General features: G+C 43.6%; 1 protein-coding gene across 3 annotated transcripts in view; it reads right to left on the bottom strand.

Moving 5' to 3' along the window:
• Positions 1 to 18,750, bottom strand: part of SMC1B (structural maintenance of chromosomes 1B) — a 2,760,606-nt gene that overhangs the window by 1,239,452 nt on the left and 1,502,404 nt on the right. For all 3 annotated transcript variants that reach the window (XM_078673832.1, XM_078673834.1, XM_078673833.1), the window contains one exon: positions 11,402 to 11,548. In XM_078673832.1, coding sequence (XP_078529958.1) covers positions 11,402 to 11,548 — 147 coding nt within the window. The remainder of the gene's footprint in view (positions 1 to 11,401; positions 11,549 to 18,750) is intronic.

Here is an 18,750-nt window from a genome sequence, read left to right as displayed (position 1 = left end):
TGGGCGACCCTGGCCAACATGATTGCTAAACGAGACATTGCACAGTTGTGGGGCGCTCCCCGCCCGCCGACGGTCTCGGTGTGGAAGGAAAATATGGATTGGTGTATGTTTCGAGAGAAGACGGTGTATGTGGCACGAGGTAGGCCCCAAAAATGGGGGAAAATTTGGAATCAATGGAACTCCTACAGAGGAGATATATGCACGCCACCCCTTCCTGATGTCTCCGATGTTTCACATTCTCCCTGATGCTGACGTTCCATGATTTGTCCTATTTCATATGTTTTAAAATCTTTAGTTTTTTTCCCTCGATTATGCTCCCCCCTCTGATTTTTGTTGATTGACTTGCACTGTGATGCTATTGCCTTTTCCTTCCCGCTTAGACAAAGCGCCTGTATTGTAAAGTTTTTTTTTGCCTTGATTGTTTGATTTCTTTCTATATAATAAAAAGAGTTTATAAAAAACAAAATGTGCTGACAGAGTAGCACCATCCAATGGAGTGTTAATCATCTGGTTGGCCATAAGGGATCCCTCTGTGATGACCTCCTCAAAATCCTTTTGATCTTCTTTAGGAAGCTTCTCCTTGAAACGTTCGAAGGAGTCCCATAAGGCCCTGTCATAGCGGCCTAATAAAGCTGCTGCGCTAGATACCTTCAGCGATGATGCTTGAAGACCCAAAAACCTTCCGTCCCCAAGAGTCCTGGGACCTACTTTCATTGGCCGGAGGGACTGATGAAGACGCTGCAACTGCGTGCGTTTTTCTTGCCGCTGCGATGATAACAGAGTCCGCAGACGGATCAGATTTCAAGAATACAGGGTCTGTTCCTGTCAGCTTGTATTTCTTCTGAATTCTAGCCGGTGCAGCTTTAATTGTGGACGGAGTTAGGAAAATGTCCATCACTGGTTCCAGAAGACCAGGAACCAGAGGTAGCAGCGGTTGAGACACAGATCTTTGATGTAACGTCCCAAAAATAACCGTTGTTGCAACCTGAGGAGTTGACATCTCAATGTTCCATTTTTGAACTCCTCTTTGAAGCACATCATGGTTACTGGTTCCAGAAGACCAGGAACCAGAGGTAGCAACGGTTGAGACACAGATCTTTGATGTAACGTCTCAAAAATAACTGTTGTTGCAACCTGAGGAGTTGACATCTCAATGTTCCGTTTTTGAACTCCTCTTTGAAGCACATCATGGTATGTATTCATATCATCTATCGGAGATACTCTTGATAGAGGGCTATCCGAGTGGAGGAGGAAGACCAAGTAGGAGACCTTCTCCTTTTATGACGGATGGTCTGCGCTCTTGTGATCTGCCAGTACGGTCCCTACGTCTGGCTGAAGGTGATCTATCCACCTCTTGCACTAATCGTTGTAGAGGTGATCCGTGGAGAAGGCTGGTGTATTCCTCTTCTCATCGTGAAACTCCTGTAGGATTTTTGCTCCAGTGATGGAGGGGAAGGAGCCATCTCGGAGATAGGTGAACAGAAGGGGAGGCCCCCCTGTGATGTGAAGGTGATCTTTGTCGCAACCTTTCTGCATGTCGCTCTGGGCATGCAGATGGCGAATGTTCTGGTGAAGGGCATCTCGAGGAGTGAGAAGATGAGTGCTGTGATGCTGATTCTGTCACTAAAACCACTGAACCCTCGCCAGACCGGACTAATGAGGGCCTCGACGTCGAGCGTATGACCTACTCTGACGGAGCCTTACTCGATGACGACCTTGATGTCCTTCTCGATTACCGGCCAGGTGCTGGAACCGGTCTCGATGTCGATTCTCTGTTCCTCGAAGACGATTGTCTCGCAGACGTCGGAGTATCTCCATGTCTCGACGCCGAACGTCATCGAGTCGACGACGGCGGAGGACTTCTGCTCTTCTACGCCGATCATCGCCGGGTTAATAACGGCCAAGGGCTTCTGATCATCGATGCCGATCGTCGCCGAGATGACGATGGCGGAGGGCTCCTGGTCCTCCACGCCGATCGTTGCCGGGTTGACGACGGCGGAGGACTTCTGCTCCTCCACGCCGATCGTCGCCGAGTTGACGATGGCGGAGGACTTCTGCTCCTCGCCGCCGATCGACGCCAGGTTGACGAAGGCGGAGGTTCGCGATTCTTCGACGTCGAAAGTATTGGCGTACCTGAATATCGGTGTTCTCTCAAAGGCAAGCCCACCATTGAGGGTCTTCTCTTGGACATATGATTCACTGGTGGTAGTTTTTTCAGCGCCGAGCCCGACGCTTTAGAGGAAGAGTGATGAATATTGCTCCTAGAAGGAGATCTAGCCCTTTTGGAGCCCTTCCTCACCGGTGCCCTGCCTCTGGAAGAAATGTTCTCTTTTTCTGCCAGTCCAAAAAAACGAGTTCTTTCTCGGTCTCTCAGAGTCCTCTTAGATAAAGACTGGCAATGAGGACAAGTCTTGGGAACATGGTCCTTAGGTAGACAAAGTATGCAGACTTCATGAGCGTCTGACCTGGCCTTCTTTTTCCCACAAGAAGGGCAGGGGTCAAAAAGAGATGGCACATTGAGTGAAAAAAATGCCAAATCCTGTCAAAAAAAGACAGAACCTTACTTCAAAAGATGTAAGACGTCGAAGTAAGGCACAATTTCTCAGACAAGTGAAGGTTATTTCTGACAAAAATCAGAAGGAGTAGGAAAGAACAACTGACCTAACTGTCACTCCATAGGCATGATGGGAAGCTGGATGTCATAGCTGCCTTAAAGGCACGGTCCCAGTTTATTGCTATGTTGCTATGAGTTAGCTTTTCAGCCTTTTTGGGCTATGTTTTCTGCAATGCAACCTGTGAGCTGTCAATGCTTTCTGTCCTATCTAAGGGATTGTGCTTAGTGCTAAGCATTAAAACAGTTTCAAACATGATTTGCTGTTGTTTTTTCCCTGGTTTTTAATGTATTGCTTATGATATACAGGGGAGTCCTTACAGCATTAGTCAGCTGTAGGATATGGAAGGCTGCATTTGCTTTTTTATTGTGTGTGTTTATATATAATAGAGAGAGAGAGAGATACATATATGTGGGTCACATATATGATTGTGTTTCCGGGGTCCCGCACATGGGTGGGAATATTCATGTGCTTATGACTTTGATGAGGATCCCCTGGAAGAGAACCTACAGTATCCCTTGGAGAACATGAGCTACTCCCCTGTAGCCCACAGGCACCGACAAGCAGAGTCCGGTCCACCACCATGCAGCTCCCGGGCCCAGATGATGCAGCAGATGACCAGGTAAAGGTACTCGTGCCCCTGGAAGGCCAGGTATGTCTCCCCACCAAGTGTGAAGACACCAGGACCAACAGAAGCCATGAAGCACAAATCATGCCCCCTGCATCAAATACCAACAGTGAGTACTGTCCGGTTTCTCACTGCACCCCGACTGAGCAGCCGTTAAGGGACATCAGCATCACTGAGACCCACTTTGTAACTGGCCCAGCTGCCCTGAGTTTTCCCCTTCCAGCTGTTTGTCCCTAACCCCAACGATGAACTTCTTTGGGAGTCAGCCCAGCCGCCCTAACCACTCTGCACTTTGAGCCATCTGACCCAGGTTCTGAAGAACCGTTGCCCCCCCTGTCCAAGACTCCTTGCGACCCAAGCCCCCATTTGGGAGATCTCAGACTTGTCCCCAAGTCCCCCTATGCAGCCTGATTCCAGGAGCCCCCTCCCACTCACCATATCACGAAAAGCTACATCCTTATCAGCACCCTGCTTCCGATGAAACCTGGGCAAATCCAGAAGAACTGCTGGTAGCATTTTGGTCCTCTACAACTCTAAACCAAGAAGGTGAATCTCTGAAACGGACTGTACTTACCTTTATTACATTTATGACTTTTCCTCCCATAGGATTGCATTGTGTGTAAAAGTGCACAACTGTAAAGTATTTACTTAACTATTAAAACTGATAACAAAGAAAGTACTTACCTTGGAATTAAGTTCTTGGTTTTAAAACTTACATAAAAGGAAGTGTTATTTTTCAAACTTGGTCTCTGATTTATTCTTCGAGTGTGTGTCTCATTTACTGCCTGTGTGAGTACAACAAATGCTTAGCACTACGTTCTGATAAGCATAACTGCTCGCGCATACTACCACAAAAGAGAGCATTAGTATTATCTACTTTATCCTCTGTAAACTAATTGAGGACCCACTGGACTGTACACAGTATACTTCGTTTTAGTGCACTATATAGAAAGCCAGCTTCCTACAAGTGGGGCTTTGACATCTCTCCACTAATAACCTTCATTCTTATATAAAGGCATGAGAGTCAAGGCCATTTGCTTCAAGAGTCTCAATGTAGTTCAACAAATGAGCAACACATGGAATATTCAATGACTATGCATTTTACCAGAGCCCCATTAATAATGCAGTTAGAATTAATCAATGACTGATAAAGGGCTGAAGATCTATGTGGAAATAGACCATCAAACAACCAATGGGGGAGGGAAAGGCATTTTGTCAGTCTCTGAATATGACTTTTATTAGCTCTGAAAATATTAGCACTCTCTGACTAAAGAATGTATCATTTGTATTTTTATATAAGATTTAAAATTTACTTTCAGGCAAGGGACCAACCTGACCAGGCAGAATCCGAGCAGGGAAAGATCGGGTCGCCATATAGAGGTACCACCAGTTCGGCTAATTCCCCGAAGGGCCTACTGGTTAGCCCCCAGTGTTTGGCTCTCACCACCCAGGACAAACAGCCAGGGTTTGAACCCCAGTTAAGCAAAAGAGAACGTAAGCGCCAACGCAAACAAAGAAATAAGGCCAAGGCATTAACAACTTCTGCCAACCCGGGATACTACCCGCTTTTTTCAACAGCATCAAGCAAACGGGCTCCGAGTGCGACAGATGCACCGTCTTTGCTAGGAAACCCAGCCGCGCCCAAGCCAAAAGAGGACTCATCAGCAATTAACAACCAATCTATAATGGGAGCCCCCAGGAAATAAGTGATCCTTCAATGCGAGCAGCCAAGAAAGAGCCCGGTCCGGCTTTAGTAAATAAGGACATTACAAAAGATGAAAAAGGGATATTTAGACTCAAAGAAACCCAAGTGTCCCCAAAAACAGGGCACGTTACACCCCCAGCTCAGGGTGACGTTACAATGATGGGTCAGAATTGGACTAAAACGATCCACAACCAGATACCAGACCACCTCATAAACCATCGCCTGTCGCCAAAGATCAGGACCAACTTGACAGCTCAGGAGAACAAGCATAATGAAGGATCGACATCTAACAAAAACATAATGTGTCACCATCAAACTGAGACTGCCAATGTTACATCATACTTTTACATCATATTAGCCCCTGAATACAAATCCAAGGGCCGCCACGACATCCTCAACAGAGCAAACATACTCAAACTGACAGAGGGGATCCCTGGATTCACGGGTTTAGTATCGGACGAAATCGAGGCTATGGAGTTCCTTCCGCCAAGAGGAACACAATTATCGGAGGTAACTCTGGTGACATTTTAGGAGGCAAAGTGGGCATCCACGTTTTTGAACAACAAAGCAACTCTAAGGGAATGGGGTATTCGAGTCTACCCATACTCTATGCCGGGCTACCCAATTACACTCCTTAACCAGCTAACACCACCTCAAAAAACCAGGATAACAAGGCAGAAGGGTCAAGAAAAAACCTACTCGGGGTCAGAAGAAGACGGCAACATTCAACCCAGAGATGTAGCCACTAAAGTCATTGGTCAAAGATGGGACTGGCTCCCAGCAATTTTATCAACCAAAAGGTACGAATGACCATCTAATCCCATGATCATGTTTACCGGCACAAAAATTCCAGCGCAGCCACCACTGTCAGGAGCAGCATTTAATTTACCATCGGAACAAATTACCCTATTATGCTCCTGGAACATAAGCGGTTTACATCAAAACATTAGGGACCCAGCTACACAATCCTTCTTGCGGAATCACTCAGTAATAGCACTACAGGAAACCTGGGCTATACAGGGGTGCCCAGTGCTCGGGTTCACTGAGACATGGAATCCAGCAACCAGGGACAGCCGCTTTGGCCACTCGAAAGGCGGACTGGCAACTTATGTATCAAACTCTTTAAAAGCCCGAATCACACGATGGCCCCTCAAGGAAGACTGGATCTTAGGGGTCAAGATCGAACCCTGGCGGAAACATTGTCCCCTCTTTCTCCTAAATGTGTACATTAACCTCAGTACACGCACCAAAAAGGACCATCTGACTCGTCTAACTGAGATCATGAACGATATAGTCACGGACCAACCCAATTCAGACTGCATAGTTACTGGGGATTTTAACACCTACCTATTTCAGGGGAACGCAGCAGATAACGATAGCCCCCCTTTAATCAAAATTACCGAGGTCACAATGCAAACCAAACCGCCAATACAAACTCAAAGTAACCTAGGCGACTTATGTGTGAGCCAATTTTATAGTGCAGGTTATCTTGTTATTAATGGCAGAACAGCCGGGAACACTCCACCAAAGTGGACATGGACAAACGGCTCAAAGCAATCGCATCTGGATTACACGATCTGCACCGCACCCCTGCATATTTGCATTATTGACTTCAGAATACACCCAAGAACTGAAAGTGATCATAGGCCCCAGGTCACAGTCTTTAATATAAACCCAGAGTATCACAAAATGGCACCATCAACACTTCGGGGAACCTACACAGAAAACTTAAAGCGCCTGATAAATCTATTATTGACTGAAGGCCGAGTGCCCATGGAATGGAAAAAGGCATCGGTCAGACCTATAAGGAAGAATACTACAATCCCTTGGACAGAATTGTCTAATCTTAGACCGATATCCCTACTTCCATTCATGGGAAAACTCGCAGAAAGACATGTAAACAAACATCTTTCGAGCTATATCGAACAGACCGGCAGTCTAGATCATTCGCAATTTGGCTTTAGGCCGAAGCATAGCACTGAGTCGGCACTATTGTCAGTAACGGATGATCTACACATGTACCAGGACAAGGGTCATTCAGTAGTCCTGGTACTGTTAGATCTGTCGGCAGCGTTCGACACTATATCTCATAACATTCTGCTCGAACGGCTTGCTAAGATTGGTTTGGTGAGTACAGCAATGGCCTGGCTACGAAGTTTCCTATCCAACCGGTCTCAATCGGTTATTATGGGTACATTTCGTTCGGTGGAAACTGAGATTGCCAAGGGGGTGCCACAGGGCTCCTGTTTGAGCCCAACTCTTTTTAACATCTATGTGGCCCCCCTAGCGAGAATCTTAAGAGAGTTTGGTTTCATCCCCGTATCATATGCGGATGATACCCAGCTCCTGTTTCCATTCAAAACCTTAACCGACAAAGTGAAAACTTCATTTTCCAAAGGCATGAAGGCGGTAGCAAATTGGATGACTTCTAATTGCCTACAACGCAATGTGGCCAAAACAGAAGTTGTCCTCTTTGGAGAAGCAAAGATCCTGTGGACCCCGGACTGGTGGCCGAAAGATCTTGGCCCGGTCCCAGACCCCAAAGTGGTCGTAAAAAATCTAGGAGTTCGCCTGGATGGCGAACTCTCTTTTAAACAACATTGTAACACCATTGTGGGTTCCTGCTTCCATGTCATTGGCATGTTGCGAAAGGTCTTCCCCCTGTTACCAGACTACACCAGAAAAACTTTGGTACAAGCTCTGATACTTAGTCGTATTGACTATTGTAATGGGCTTCTGCTTTCGGCCAATGATGGAGTTCTGGCCAAACTCCAAATGATTCAAAACACTGCGGCTAGGTTAGTATTAAATGCTCCCCCCAGAACACCGTCTAAACCTCTCTTAGAGAAATTGCATTGGCTCTCAGTCCGCAACAGGGTAAAATTTAAGACCTGTTGCTTAATACATAAGAGCTTAAATGGACTAGGGCCACTGCACTGGAGGGATAAATGTATTTCTTATAATCCGGCCCGGTCTCTTAGGTCTAGTAATCAACTTCTCTTGAAAGTTCCAGCTGTGAAAAAGACCAGACAGGGTGGTAAGGCCTTATCTGTAGTAGGGCCGACTTTATGGAATAAGCTACCCCTTGAGCTGAGGCAATGTCAAGACCATTGGAGTTTCAGAAAGAAGCTCAAAACATTCCTGTTTTTAGACTAAATTACTACCCATAGACTGCTGTCTAGTTATTTGGTGTTTTTTGGGCGCAGAGATACTCTGATAAAGAGTCGATTCAAGCGCGTTATAAACCCGCAAATAAATAAATAAATAAAGTGGACAGAAGAAATTAGCTTGAATAGTCTTCTGGCAAGCTCGGACATAATAAGACTGGGCCAGGAGCAAGAGGCCAGTCCAATTGAACTATGGTCCACGTTATGCTCCCACCTGATTCATCTGTTTCCTGCAAGGCATCAAGCTCAAAGGGTAACTCCGACGCATCAATTCACATTATCTCAGACGACGAAGTCACTAAAGAACGCGAGAAACAAGGCCCTGCGGGCTCTGGCCAAATCCCCAGGAAATAGTGACTGCATATCCAATTATCAAATCTCGCAAAAATCACTCAAGCGAGCGACTAAAAAGGATAAACGGGCACATGAAAATCAGTTCTGGAGTAAACTGGTGTGGGAAAGCAAGCAAAAAAATTCAAGGAAATTCTGGGTGCTTATTAACCACACCAGCTTAGGGATAGTGTGTACGGGATCGGCTAATATCCCGGAATCAGTCTGGGCCAATTACCTATCCGATCACTTCAAGTCCCCTGATTATCCAAGCCCCATTGGAAACATCACCGTAACTGAGACTAGCCAAGGGCATGGTCCCACGTGGAGTATAACACAGGAAAGAGTCTCAAAATTATTGTCAAAAGCAAGATCGGACGGGGGGCCAGGCCCAAATGGCCTGCCACAGACTTTGTTTAACTCAGATATTGCCCTCTGGTCAGGAACATTGGCCAATCTATTCAACTACGCATTAAGAACAGCCACAATCCCAGAGTCATGGCGGGGAGCCATAATACACCCGATTTATAAATCCGGATCCCATGCACAACCGAGCAATTACAGACTCATTGCCCTTCTGGACATAGAAGCTAAGCACTATGCAGGTCTTCTATTAGAGGACCTAAGGTTATGGGTAAAGGTCAATAAGCTATTGCCAATGAACCAGACAGGGTTTGTGGCAAACTCAGGAACCCGTACCAATTTGCTAGCAATATCAACCGTAGCCGACAGGGCAGTTCTAACCTCAAGATTAGTTCATTGCTGCTTTGTCGACTTCAAAGCAGCATTCGACAGAGTCCCCAGGGAGGCCCTATGGGCCAAACTAAAGATGTGGGGGATTCCAGAGAAACTACTAGAGGGAATAATTCAGCTCCACACTAGGACGTGGGTGCGGGTGAAGTTGGGGACCGGCACACATCTCTCACGTAAAATAATAACAACTAGAGGAGTGAAGCAGGGATGTGTGCTGGCCCCTCTTCCTTTTAATCTATTTGTAGCAGATCTGTCGGCGGCCCTAGACGACACTAACAGTCACTCTCCGAAGGTGGGTGGCATGATTCTAAGCAATCTTTTATATGCCGATGACTTGGCTCTCTTTAGTTTAACCAGGGTAGGGTTACAAAGACTCCTCGACAAATTGTTTGATTATATGATCAACAACCAACTCGAGGTTAACCTAAAGAAAACGCAAGTAGTTACATTTGGCAAGAAACGATATACAGGGGGCGGTTGGTCATTCAATAATGTCAGTCTAGAAATTGGCCAGTCCAATAAATACCTAGGCGTCTACCTGGACTCAAAATGTGGCTACAAAAAAACAGCGTGGAGAGATCGGTGCCAAAGCAGTGACCCTAATGGTCTCACTAGGCAAACTTGCGAAAGATCTTTCCGGTCCAACCTTAGCTCCCCTCTTGGAGGTAATGAGAGCAAAGGTTGGCCCCACTTTATCCTACGACATTGAGATTTTTTGTGGCAAAATGAACACAACCCTGAACCAACAGACAACTAAAATTTATAAAAGGGTGCTCCGGCTGCCAAAGACCGCCTCCGCAGCACAGATAAGGTTGGAGATGGGGCTGATAAACTACGAGGCTTCAGCCACTGGGGCATACCTTAACCTGTGCCATAAGTTAAGACAAGCTGAGCCAGGCACTTTAGAATCCCTAGTCTGGCAAGAAATCAGCCAGATTAACCCGGGGGGTTTGTACGGACGTCTTTTTACAGACGCCATTAAGCAAATGTCAGCAAGCGATCTGTGGGCTCTAAACCCAGGCCAGATAGCTTTTAAAAAAGCTATAAAAAAATGTGTGAGAATGACTTCATGTCTCACTGATAAAGCACTTTTTCTGAAACGTAGCCATGCCTGGGCCATGATAAATTCCAACAGACACCCAGTCCCAGTCTGTTATCTGGCCAGCACATACCCATTATACTTGAAACGCGGCTTTATTGCCATCAGAATGGGCGACTGGCGTTTCTTGCAGGACTTACCATCATGGCGACGTACATCGGAAGATCTCTCCTGTAGAGGGTGTGGGAAAACAGCGGAAACCATGTTGCATGTAAGTTGCCTCTGCCCAGCCCTTAATACAGAACGTAGGTCCGGACTAAAATTAGAATGGAACAGGCTGGGGGTTCGGACTTGCAGGCAAGCCATCATGGCAGCTGTAAACCCGGAAAATACAGTGCTAAATATAAAATTTACAAAATGTGTCCAGCGAGCATATTACACCTTTAACTTAAGGAGACCATGTTAAAGTGCTCAATCTTTTTCTCTCACCGAAATCAGTAAAAACTGGCATTATTCTCAGTAAGGTTAAATATAATCTGGTGATACCCAATGCAAGCTGGTGCCTTGTTTCATTTTTTGTGATTCTAAAATATATTTTGAGACAAAATCCCTGTTTTTATAATGATTGTTAATGGATTGTGTTTTTATATCTATATCTGTGTTGTTATTTCTTAGAAGTTTTTAACCTAATATTTGGTCAGGCTGTGAATTTGTAAATTATTTTAAAGATATGTTTTATATCTAAATAAAGATTATTATTATTTACTTTCAAAAATGTTTTGGCATCCTGGTGGAGCTCAACGAATATGATAATGGTTATGAACCACACTGAAGCTCCCTGATGGAGAATTAGTATTGGGGCACTCCTGATATCTAGGAAGGTAACAGCAACTATGCTTTAGTCTCATATTTGGATAGATGTCATTCAATCATGCTGGGAAATGCATAAACACAAGTTAACAGGGAGTAATCTGGGCACTTACGTAACTGAGGAAAACACCTTTTTGTCACCCTTAACCCCTTCTGCGCTCATGACGAGCTCAGCTCGTCATGAGTTGTGCCGCTCGCGCGCTCATGACGAGCTCAGCTCGTCATGTAACGCGGCTTTTTGAAAAAAGCCGCGCAGCGCAAAAATAGCGGCCGCACGCATGCAGTTAATTCACTCACCCTTAGTTCATTTAGCAATTGATCTCGACTTGTTTTCATCTCGTTTAGCTCTTTTTCATCCCAAAGCCTAGCTTTGAAACGTAAATCGCTTGACCCTCCAGATATTACTCCTGATTTTGAAAACAGTGTTCCATCAAGAGCCACAGTCTGTAAAACACAAAACAGAAATGTATTTTTATGTCTACATAGGAACAGAGGTTACTTATTTCATATTATATTAAATACCTGTTTTTGAAAACAGAGACTGGGGGATTGTAACACAAAGGGACAATAGGAAAACATTCACATATCGTATACTGCAAACATAATATCACCTGTTTCTAATATTTCAGTCTCTGGTCTCCTAATTGGCACACTTCTCAAATACCACCTAAATTAACCTTCTTTTCACAAATACTTTAGTGTACACTTGCTCGACACGATCTTGAGATGGTTTGATGAAGAAGTTTATTACAGAGACACAAAGTAGAGTCCTTTCAAGGGGTGGTCCAGCAGGCAACTCTCAGTGTGAGTAGAATGGAACACTCCTATCTCATACAGTTCCAGATGTGACAGCATTCCATACTCCAGCAGATACCTATTGAAATAACATCACCACACCTCCTGCCTTTCAGATAAAGTTACAATACAAAAATGCCTAAACAAGAAAAACCTAGAAAGAAGGGCAAAAATAAGAGAACAAAAGAGATAAAGAAAAACAAACTAAATCAAGAAGAAAACACTAAAGCTAACAATTTGGAAACAACAACTCACTTTTGATGATTAACACATGATGTAATCATGTAGTTTTTTAGGTGTAAAACAAATGTGTGCCTTTTCTGTTTGCCACCATCTGTCCACTGTTGTGACCTTCTCTAGAACCAGATCTAGTTGAACCCCTAAAATGTATGCTGTGGTCCAACGCTACTCGAGAAGTGCTCCACCAACCTCCATTAGACAATTTTACAGCATTCTTGCGAATTTCACTTATTTCTTGTGATCCATGGAATTTGGATAAACCTTTTCTTACCAACACTGGATTTTTAATTTGCACCCAATCCTCAATTTCAATCTGGTATATTCAGTAGAACCTTTAGATACAGTTTTCTTCATGTTGAAATCATTGGATTTACTGTTTGCTGTTTCCCACACCTCCTTCAGATTACATCCATCTTGAAACATTTTGGCCATCCAAAATGGGCACAGTTCCATAGAAGCTTTCCTCCAGCTCATGAGTTCAATGGGACTCTTAGAAGTGGCTACATGAGGTGTAGTATGATATGACCACACCAGATCTCTCACAGCTTGAAGCACACATGTACCACTCCAATGAGCTCCTGAATACATTGCACAACTACTTTGTTAAAGCGCTCTACCTTTCCATTACTTTGTGCATGGTACAATGGTGTTCTAATGTGTTTGATACAGCATGTATGCAGAAATTGATTGATTTCTTCTGAAATAAATGGGACACCATTATCAGTAAGAATTTCCTCCGGGAAACCTTCTCTCATAAAACTTTTGTTGAGACAACTAATCACACTTTTGGTTGTAGGAAACGTAATAGGTTCTACTTCAACCCACCTGGACTACTGATCAACTATAACTAGAAAATACCTCAAGTTGTGCTGTAATATGTGAAAGGTCTCCAAGGGTCTGAAGAGAGCTGGCCTTCTGTTAAGAAGTCCCAGGAACAAAAGGACTTCATCCCCAGCTTCCCCCCTGAACTCTGCTGAGAGAGTTCTGCCCTTTCTGGAGTGCTGAATCCGACTGAGGAGCCTCTGGAAGTTGTGGCCTGCTGTTTGAGAAGCTGGACAAGGAGAAACAAAGACAATCTGCAATTTTCACGCATCGCTCGCTTGCGGAGCACATCTCCGACAGTGCGAGGAAATTCCCGCCGCTGCGAGGATCAAGATCGTCGGAGCGCTTGTCGTCGCTGGGTAAAATCGCTGCTTGCTTGCAGACCGCATTATGTCGCTGCGAACATAGTCGCAGAGCCATCGCATCGAGGGGCCGCGAGAGGAGAAGATCAACACTGCGCATCGCCGCCGCCCCGGAGTTCGTCGAATTGTGCCTGTGCGAGACGCTTCCTACTGAACCTGCGCACCGGAATCCATACAAGGTATCGCATCCCTCCCCATACAGACCGGATTAGTCGCAACACGCCGGCTGCATCCAGCGGGGCTGTCGCATCGCCTCCCCGGGGTCTCGGGAGTGACGCATCGCTTGTTTTTCAACGCTGCAGCTTCCACTTGGAACTTTTGTCGCATATACAGGTACTTTGGGCCAAACATGACGCAACTGTGGATTATTTTAACGCAAACCCTAGAACTCTTTTAAAATCCTATTCTTGAACTGTGTATGTTGGATTTTTGTCGTTTTGGTCTTGTGTAGTTTAGATAAAGATACTTAATTTTTCTAAACTGTTGTGGAGTCCATTTGTGGTGTTTTCACTATATTACTGTGAGTGTTGGTACACATACTTTACACATTGCCTTTAATAAGCCTATCTGCTTGTGCCAATATACCAAGGGGGAGAGCAGGCGTGATCTAAAGAGTGTATCTCCATTACCCTGATGCAAGAGTCCCTATTTGGACATTGGTACCTACCTCTGCCAACTAGAGACCCCCAGATCTAACAGGCCCACCTTTCTTAACCAGGCACATCACATCTTTAAGTGTGCAATCATCATTCACTGCATTCACCCATTCCTTTTCATCCACGGTTACATTGTTCTCAGTGATAGAAGCTACAAAGCATTCTTCAAATTCTACTTCCCAATCTTATTCTTCATCATCAACGATGGGTAGTCTGGACAAGCAGTCAGCTCTACAATTCTTTTCCCCTGGAATATTATCTATAACAAAAGTGTACTCCAAACGTTTGGCAGAAATCTCGCTATGCAGGCAGCAGTATGTTACACTTTATTACCAGATAAAATATCAACTAAAGGTCAATGATCAGTTTTTAACAAAAACGGTCTTCCCCACAAGTATTGTTTAAACTTTTCCACCCTCCATTCACATGCCAAAAGTTCTTTTTCAATTACAGAATATTTTCGTTCAACAGGGCGTAAAGTTCTTGAGGCAACACCTATGGTGCTGTCAGTTTTTCCTTCAGGTTGAGATGACAGCTCCCAAACCATACTCATAATCGTTCACTGTTACAACAGCTTTCTTACCCTCCACAAAGGGGCTGCGATGCTGATGCTATAGTAATGTTCTCTTTCATAGATTGGAATGCTTCCTCACAATCTTTAGAAAATGTAAAGGTGGCCCCCTTTTTAGAAGGACCCTAAAACATTCAGTGATCTTTGTGAAATCTCTCATGAATTTAGCATAGAATTCACACATGCCTAGAAATTACATAGGTTGCTCTTTATTGTTTGGAGCACGAGCCTCTATAAGACTTCTAACTAACTCAGGTCTGGCCTTAACTCCTTGCTCCGAAACAATGTGCCTCAAATATTCTATTTCTCGAGTTTTAAAAATACATTTGTCCTTTCTCAATCACACTCCCCTTTTTTCCAATATATAACGAAAAACCTCAATGAGGGCTTGATCATGCTCTGCTTCATCCTTCGAAAAGATGAGTAGATCACCTTGAAAAACAACATGTCGATTGTTTTGTAACATCTCTGTCATCAATCTCCGAAAGACGGCTGCTGTCAAAACTAGACCAAAAGGTAACCAGCAAAATTGAAAAACTCCATCAGGAGTAACAAATGCTGTGAGGTGACGGGATTAAACTTCCAATTGTACCTGGTGATGGGTAGCCTTGAGATCTAATTTTGTAAACCAGCTAGAAGATCCAATTTTAGTTATCAAGTCCTCTTTTCTTGGAAGAAGAAAGTTGTCAACCCATATAGCTTCATTCACATTTCTCAAATCAACACAAATGCATACCTCGCCAGTATTCTTCTTTGCAAGAACTATGGTAGAAAGCCACAATGTTGCCTCTATTTTTTCAATAAGCCTTGGTGACACGATTCTTTCAAAACCTTTGTTAAATCTGCTCTAATACTTTGCGGGACATTGCACAAATTATGCTTTACAGGCTTTGCATTATGTTTGACTTCAACGGTGTGAATAAAGTCTGTTATTTTGCCCAACTGATCTTGAAACACTTTTTCAAACTTCTGTTCCCACTCATCCACAGCATTAGTACTGACAAGAGAATTGACATCACTTCTATCTATAACAATAGGCTTGTCCCATCCAGGTTTAATAGTTAAATTAAACTTTGCCTGGTGCCCCCAACATTGGAATATTGATTCCTTTTTTTGCAATATACACTTTACCCTTAATGGTTTCTCCCAAAACTCCAATAGAGGCACAAGAGTACCCAAGCAAATCTATTTTATGCTCCCTTCAAAAGCTACTGTAAATACATCAGAAGGATGCAATTCCTTCCCCCCCAAGAACTGAAAAAGTGTGTCTTGTGAAATAATGATAATGTGGGCACTAGTGTCTACCAAAGGTAAACACCCATTATTCAGCAACTTTCTTCCAGCATACCATCACTCCGCATACTTTTATTTCGAAAGTACCATGACTCCGCAATGCCATTATAAATTATGGCCTTACATTTCATTTGCTTTTACCACGCAGTTGTAAATGCATGATGGGAAAAAGCATGTTTTTTTAAATATGTTAGGATAAGGTAAGAATGGGTATAGGGGTATATGTTTTGGGGTACTGAGGTATATGTTTTGGGGTGTTTGGGTATTTTAAGGGTTCAGATATCGTTTGAGTTATGGGGTACAGGGGTATTTTTAGGGTTTAGGGATAGGTATGGGTTTTGGGGTACAGGGGTATTTTAGGGTTCAGGATTAGGTTTGGGTTTTGGGGTACAGGGGTATTTTTAGGGTACTGGGCTAAGTTTGGGTTTTGTGGAACTGGGGTATTTTAGGGTTCAGGGCTAAGTTTGGGTTTTGGGGTACAGGTTTTTTTTAGGGTTCAGGGCTAGGTTTGAGTTTTGGGGTACAGGGGTATTTTAGGGTTCAGGGATAGGTTTGAATTTTGGGGTACAGGAGTATTTTAGGGTTCAGGGGTAGGTTTGGGTTTTGGGGTACAGGGGTATTTTTAGGGTTCATGGCTAGGTTTTGGGGTACAGGGGTATATTTAGGGTTCAGTGCTAGTTTTAGGGTTCTGGGCTAAGTTTGGGTTTTGTGGAACTGGGGTATTTTAGGGTTCAGGGCTAAGTTTGGGTGTTGGGGTACAGGGTTTTTTTAGGGTTCAGGGCTAGGTTTGAGTTTTGGGGTACAGGGAAATTTTAGGGTTCAGGGGTAGGTTTGGGTTTTGGGGTATAGGGGTATTTTAGGGTTCAGGGGTAGGTTTGGGTTTTGGGGTGCAAGGGTATTTTTAGGGTTCAGGGCTAGGTTTGGGTTTTGGGGTACAGGGGTATATTTAGGGTTCAGGGCTAGGTTTGGGTTTTGGGTTATAGGGGTATTTTTAGGGTTCTGGGCTAAGTTTGGGTTTTGTGGAACTGGGGTATTTTAGGGTTCAGGGCTAAGTTTGGTTTTTGGGGTACAGGGTTTTTAGTGTTCAGGGCTAGGTTTGAGTTTTGGGGTACAGGGGTATTTTAGGGTTCAGGGGTAGGTTTGGGTTTTGGGGTACAGGGGTATTTTAGGGTTCAGGGGTAGGTTTGGGTTTTGGGGTACAGGGGTATTTTTAGGGTTCAGGGCTAGGTTTGGGTTTTGGGGTACAGGGGTATTTTTAGGGTTCAGGGCTAGGTTTGGGTTTTGGGGTACAGGAGTATATTTAGGGATAGGTTTGGGTTTTGGGGTACAGGGGTATTTTTAGGGTTCAGGGGTAGGTTTGGGTTTTGGGGTACAGGGGTTTTTTTAGGGTTCAGGGCTAGGTTTTGGGGGACAGAGGTATTTCTAGGGTCAGGATGGGTTAGTGTTTAAGGGTGCTGGGGTATTTAAGGAGTAAGGTGGGATTAGTTTTTAGGGTGAAAAGAGTAATTAAAAAAAATATATTATATATATATATATATAAAAAAATATTTGTAAAAAATATAAATAAAAAAAACATATAAATATATATATTTATATACATATGCATTATTAGGTATATATATATATATATGTATATATATATATATATATATATATATATATATATATATATAAGGTAAGTACATTTACTAAGTTTATAACTTCACCACACATGCCTTTGCGTTGTAAAGGCATGCGTGGTTAAGTTATATGCGGAGTAATAGATTGCGGAGTGATGGTATGCGGGAATAAAGTTTGCGGAATAACGTCACATATTCCTACCAAAAGTTTGATATGAATTTCATCAATTGAAACATCAACATCAGAATCTGCAATAATTCTGGTGTTAAGATCTTTGGTATTTTGATCCTCGGTATCTTTACCTACTAGGACATATTCCATGTTACTACTGTCTTTGTCAAAATCAGAATCTCCGGTACCATTAGCACACACCTAACACTATTTCTTTTTGCATCCCTACAAACTCTTGAAAAATGGCCCCTCTTCCCACACTGTTGATTAATAGCTGGACAATTCTTGAAAGAGGACACATGAGGGGGCGAACCACATCTATAGCAACTAATTTTTTGGTTGAAAGATCTGTTTTGACTAAATGATCTACCTCCTCTTGTAAAATTTAGTTTCTTAATGTCAATAATCTTGTTCCGTAACATCTTATTAGCTACCACTCCTGATAAGGTGGTGTTGGATAAAGATACCTCTAGTTGCTTTGTATCTTCTAAAGAACTATCAATGCTTTTTGCAATGTTAACAGATTTATCTAGAGATGGGTCTTTACATGTAAGCAACCTTTCTTGTATGTTTTGCTATGACACCTGGCAACTTATTGTTCTCTTAATGTGAGAAGTTGGCCTGATATATGATGCTCACTAGTTCTAGTGATCACCTTGTATCAGTCCAAACAACCCTTATGGTGATTGGTTGTAAGTCAACCTTATAGACCAGCTATCCTAATGGTAGCATGGACAAAGCAGTCTTAGGCTAAACTCTTTTGGCATGTGAAGCCAGCTGTTTTACCACAATATAACCCCTTGAATACCAGATGAAAGGACACCACACAGGTTGTTATGAAAATAAACGATCTATTTATTAATAACAAACACCTCTGAACTCTTTATGAGGTCAGAGGGCTAAGCACATGACAATCTCTTAGGAAAAATACGATAAGTTGCACAAAATTACAATGGTGCCCTAGGGGCACGGCAAACCATATACTAAGTAAATGGTATAAGGAAATCGATAGAAGGAATGGAGCTGTCCAGAGGCTGTAGGATCGCTGGGACTACGCTACCCTAACTTAAGGTAAGTAATAGGAGACCCACGGGACGCGTGTGCAGAGTGTGAACC

The sequence above is a fragment of the Lissotriton helveticus genome, chromosome 1_1 (assembly GCF_964261635.1).
Source record: "Lissotriton helveticus chromosome 1_1, aLisHel1.1, whole genome shotgun sequence".
NCBI classification, from domain to species: domain Eukaryota; kingdom Metazoa; phylum Chordata; class Amphibia; order Caudata; family Salamandridae; genus Lissotriton; species Lissotriton helveticus.
This window is presented reverse-complemented; position numbering and strand designations above follow the sequence as displayed.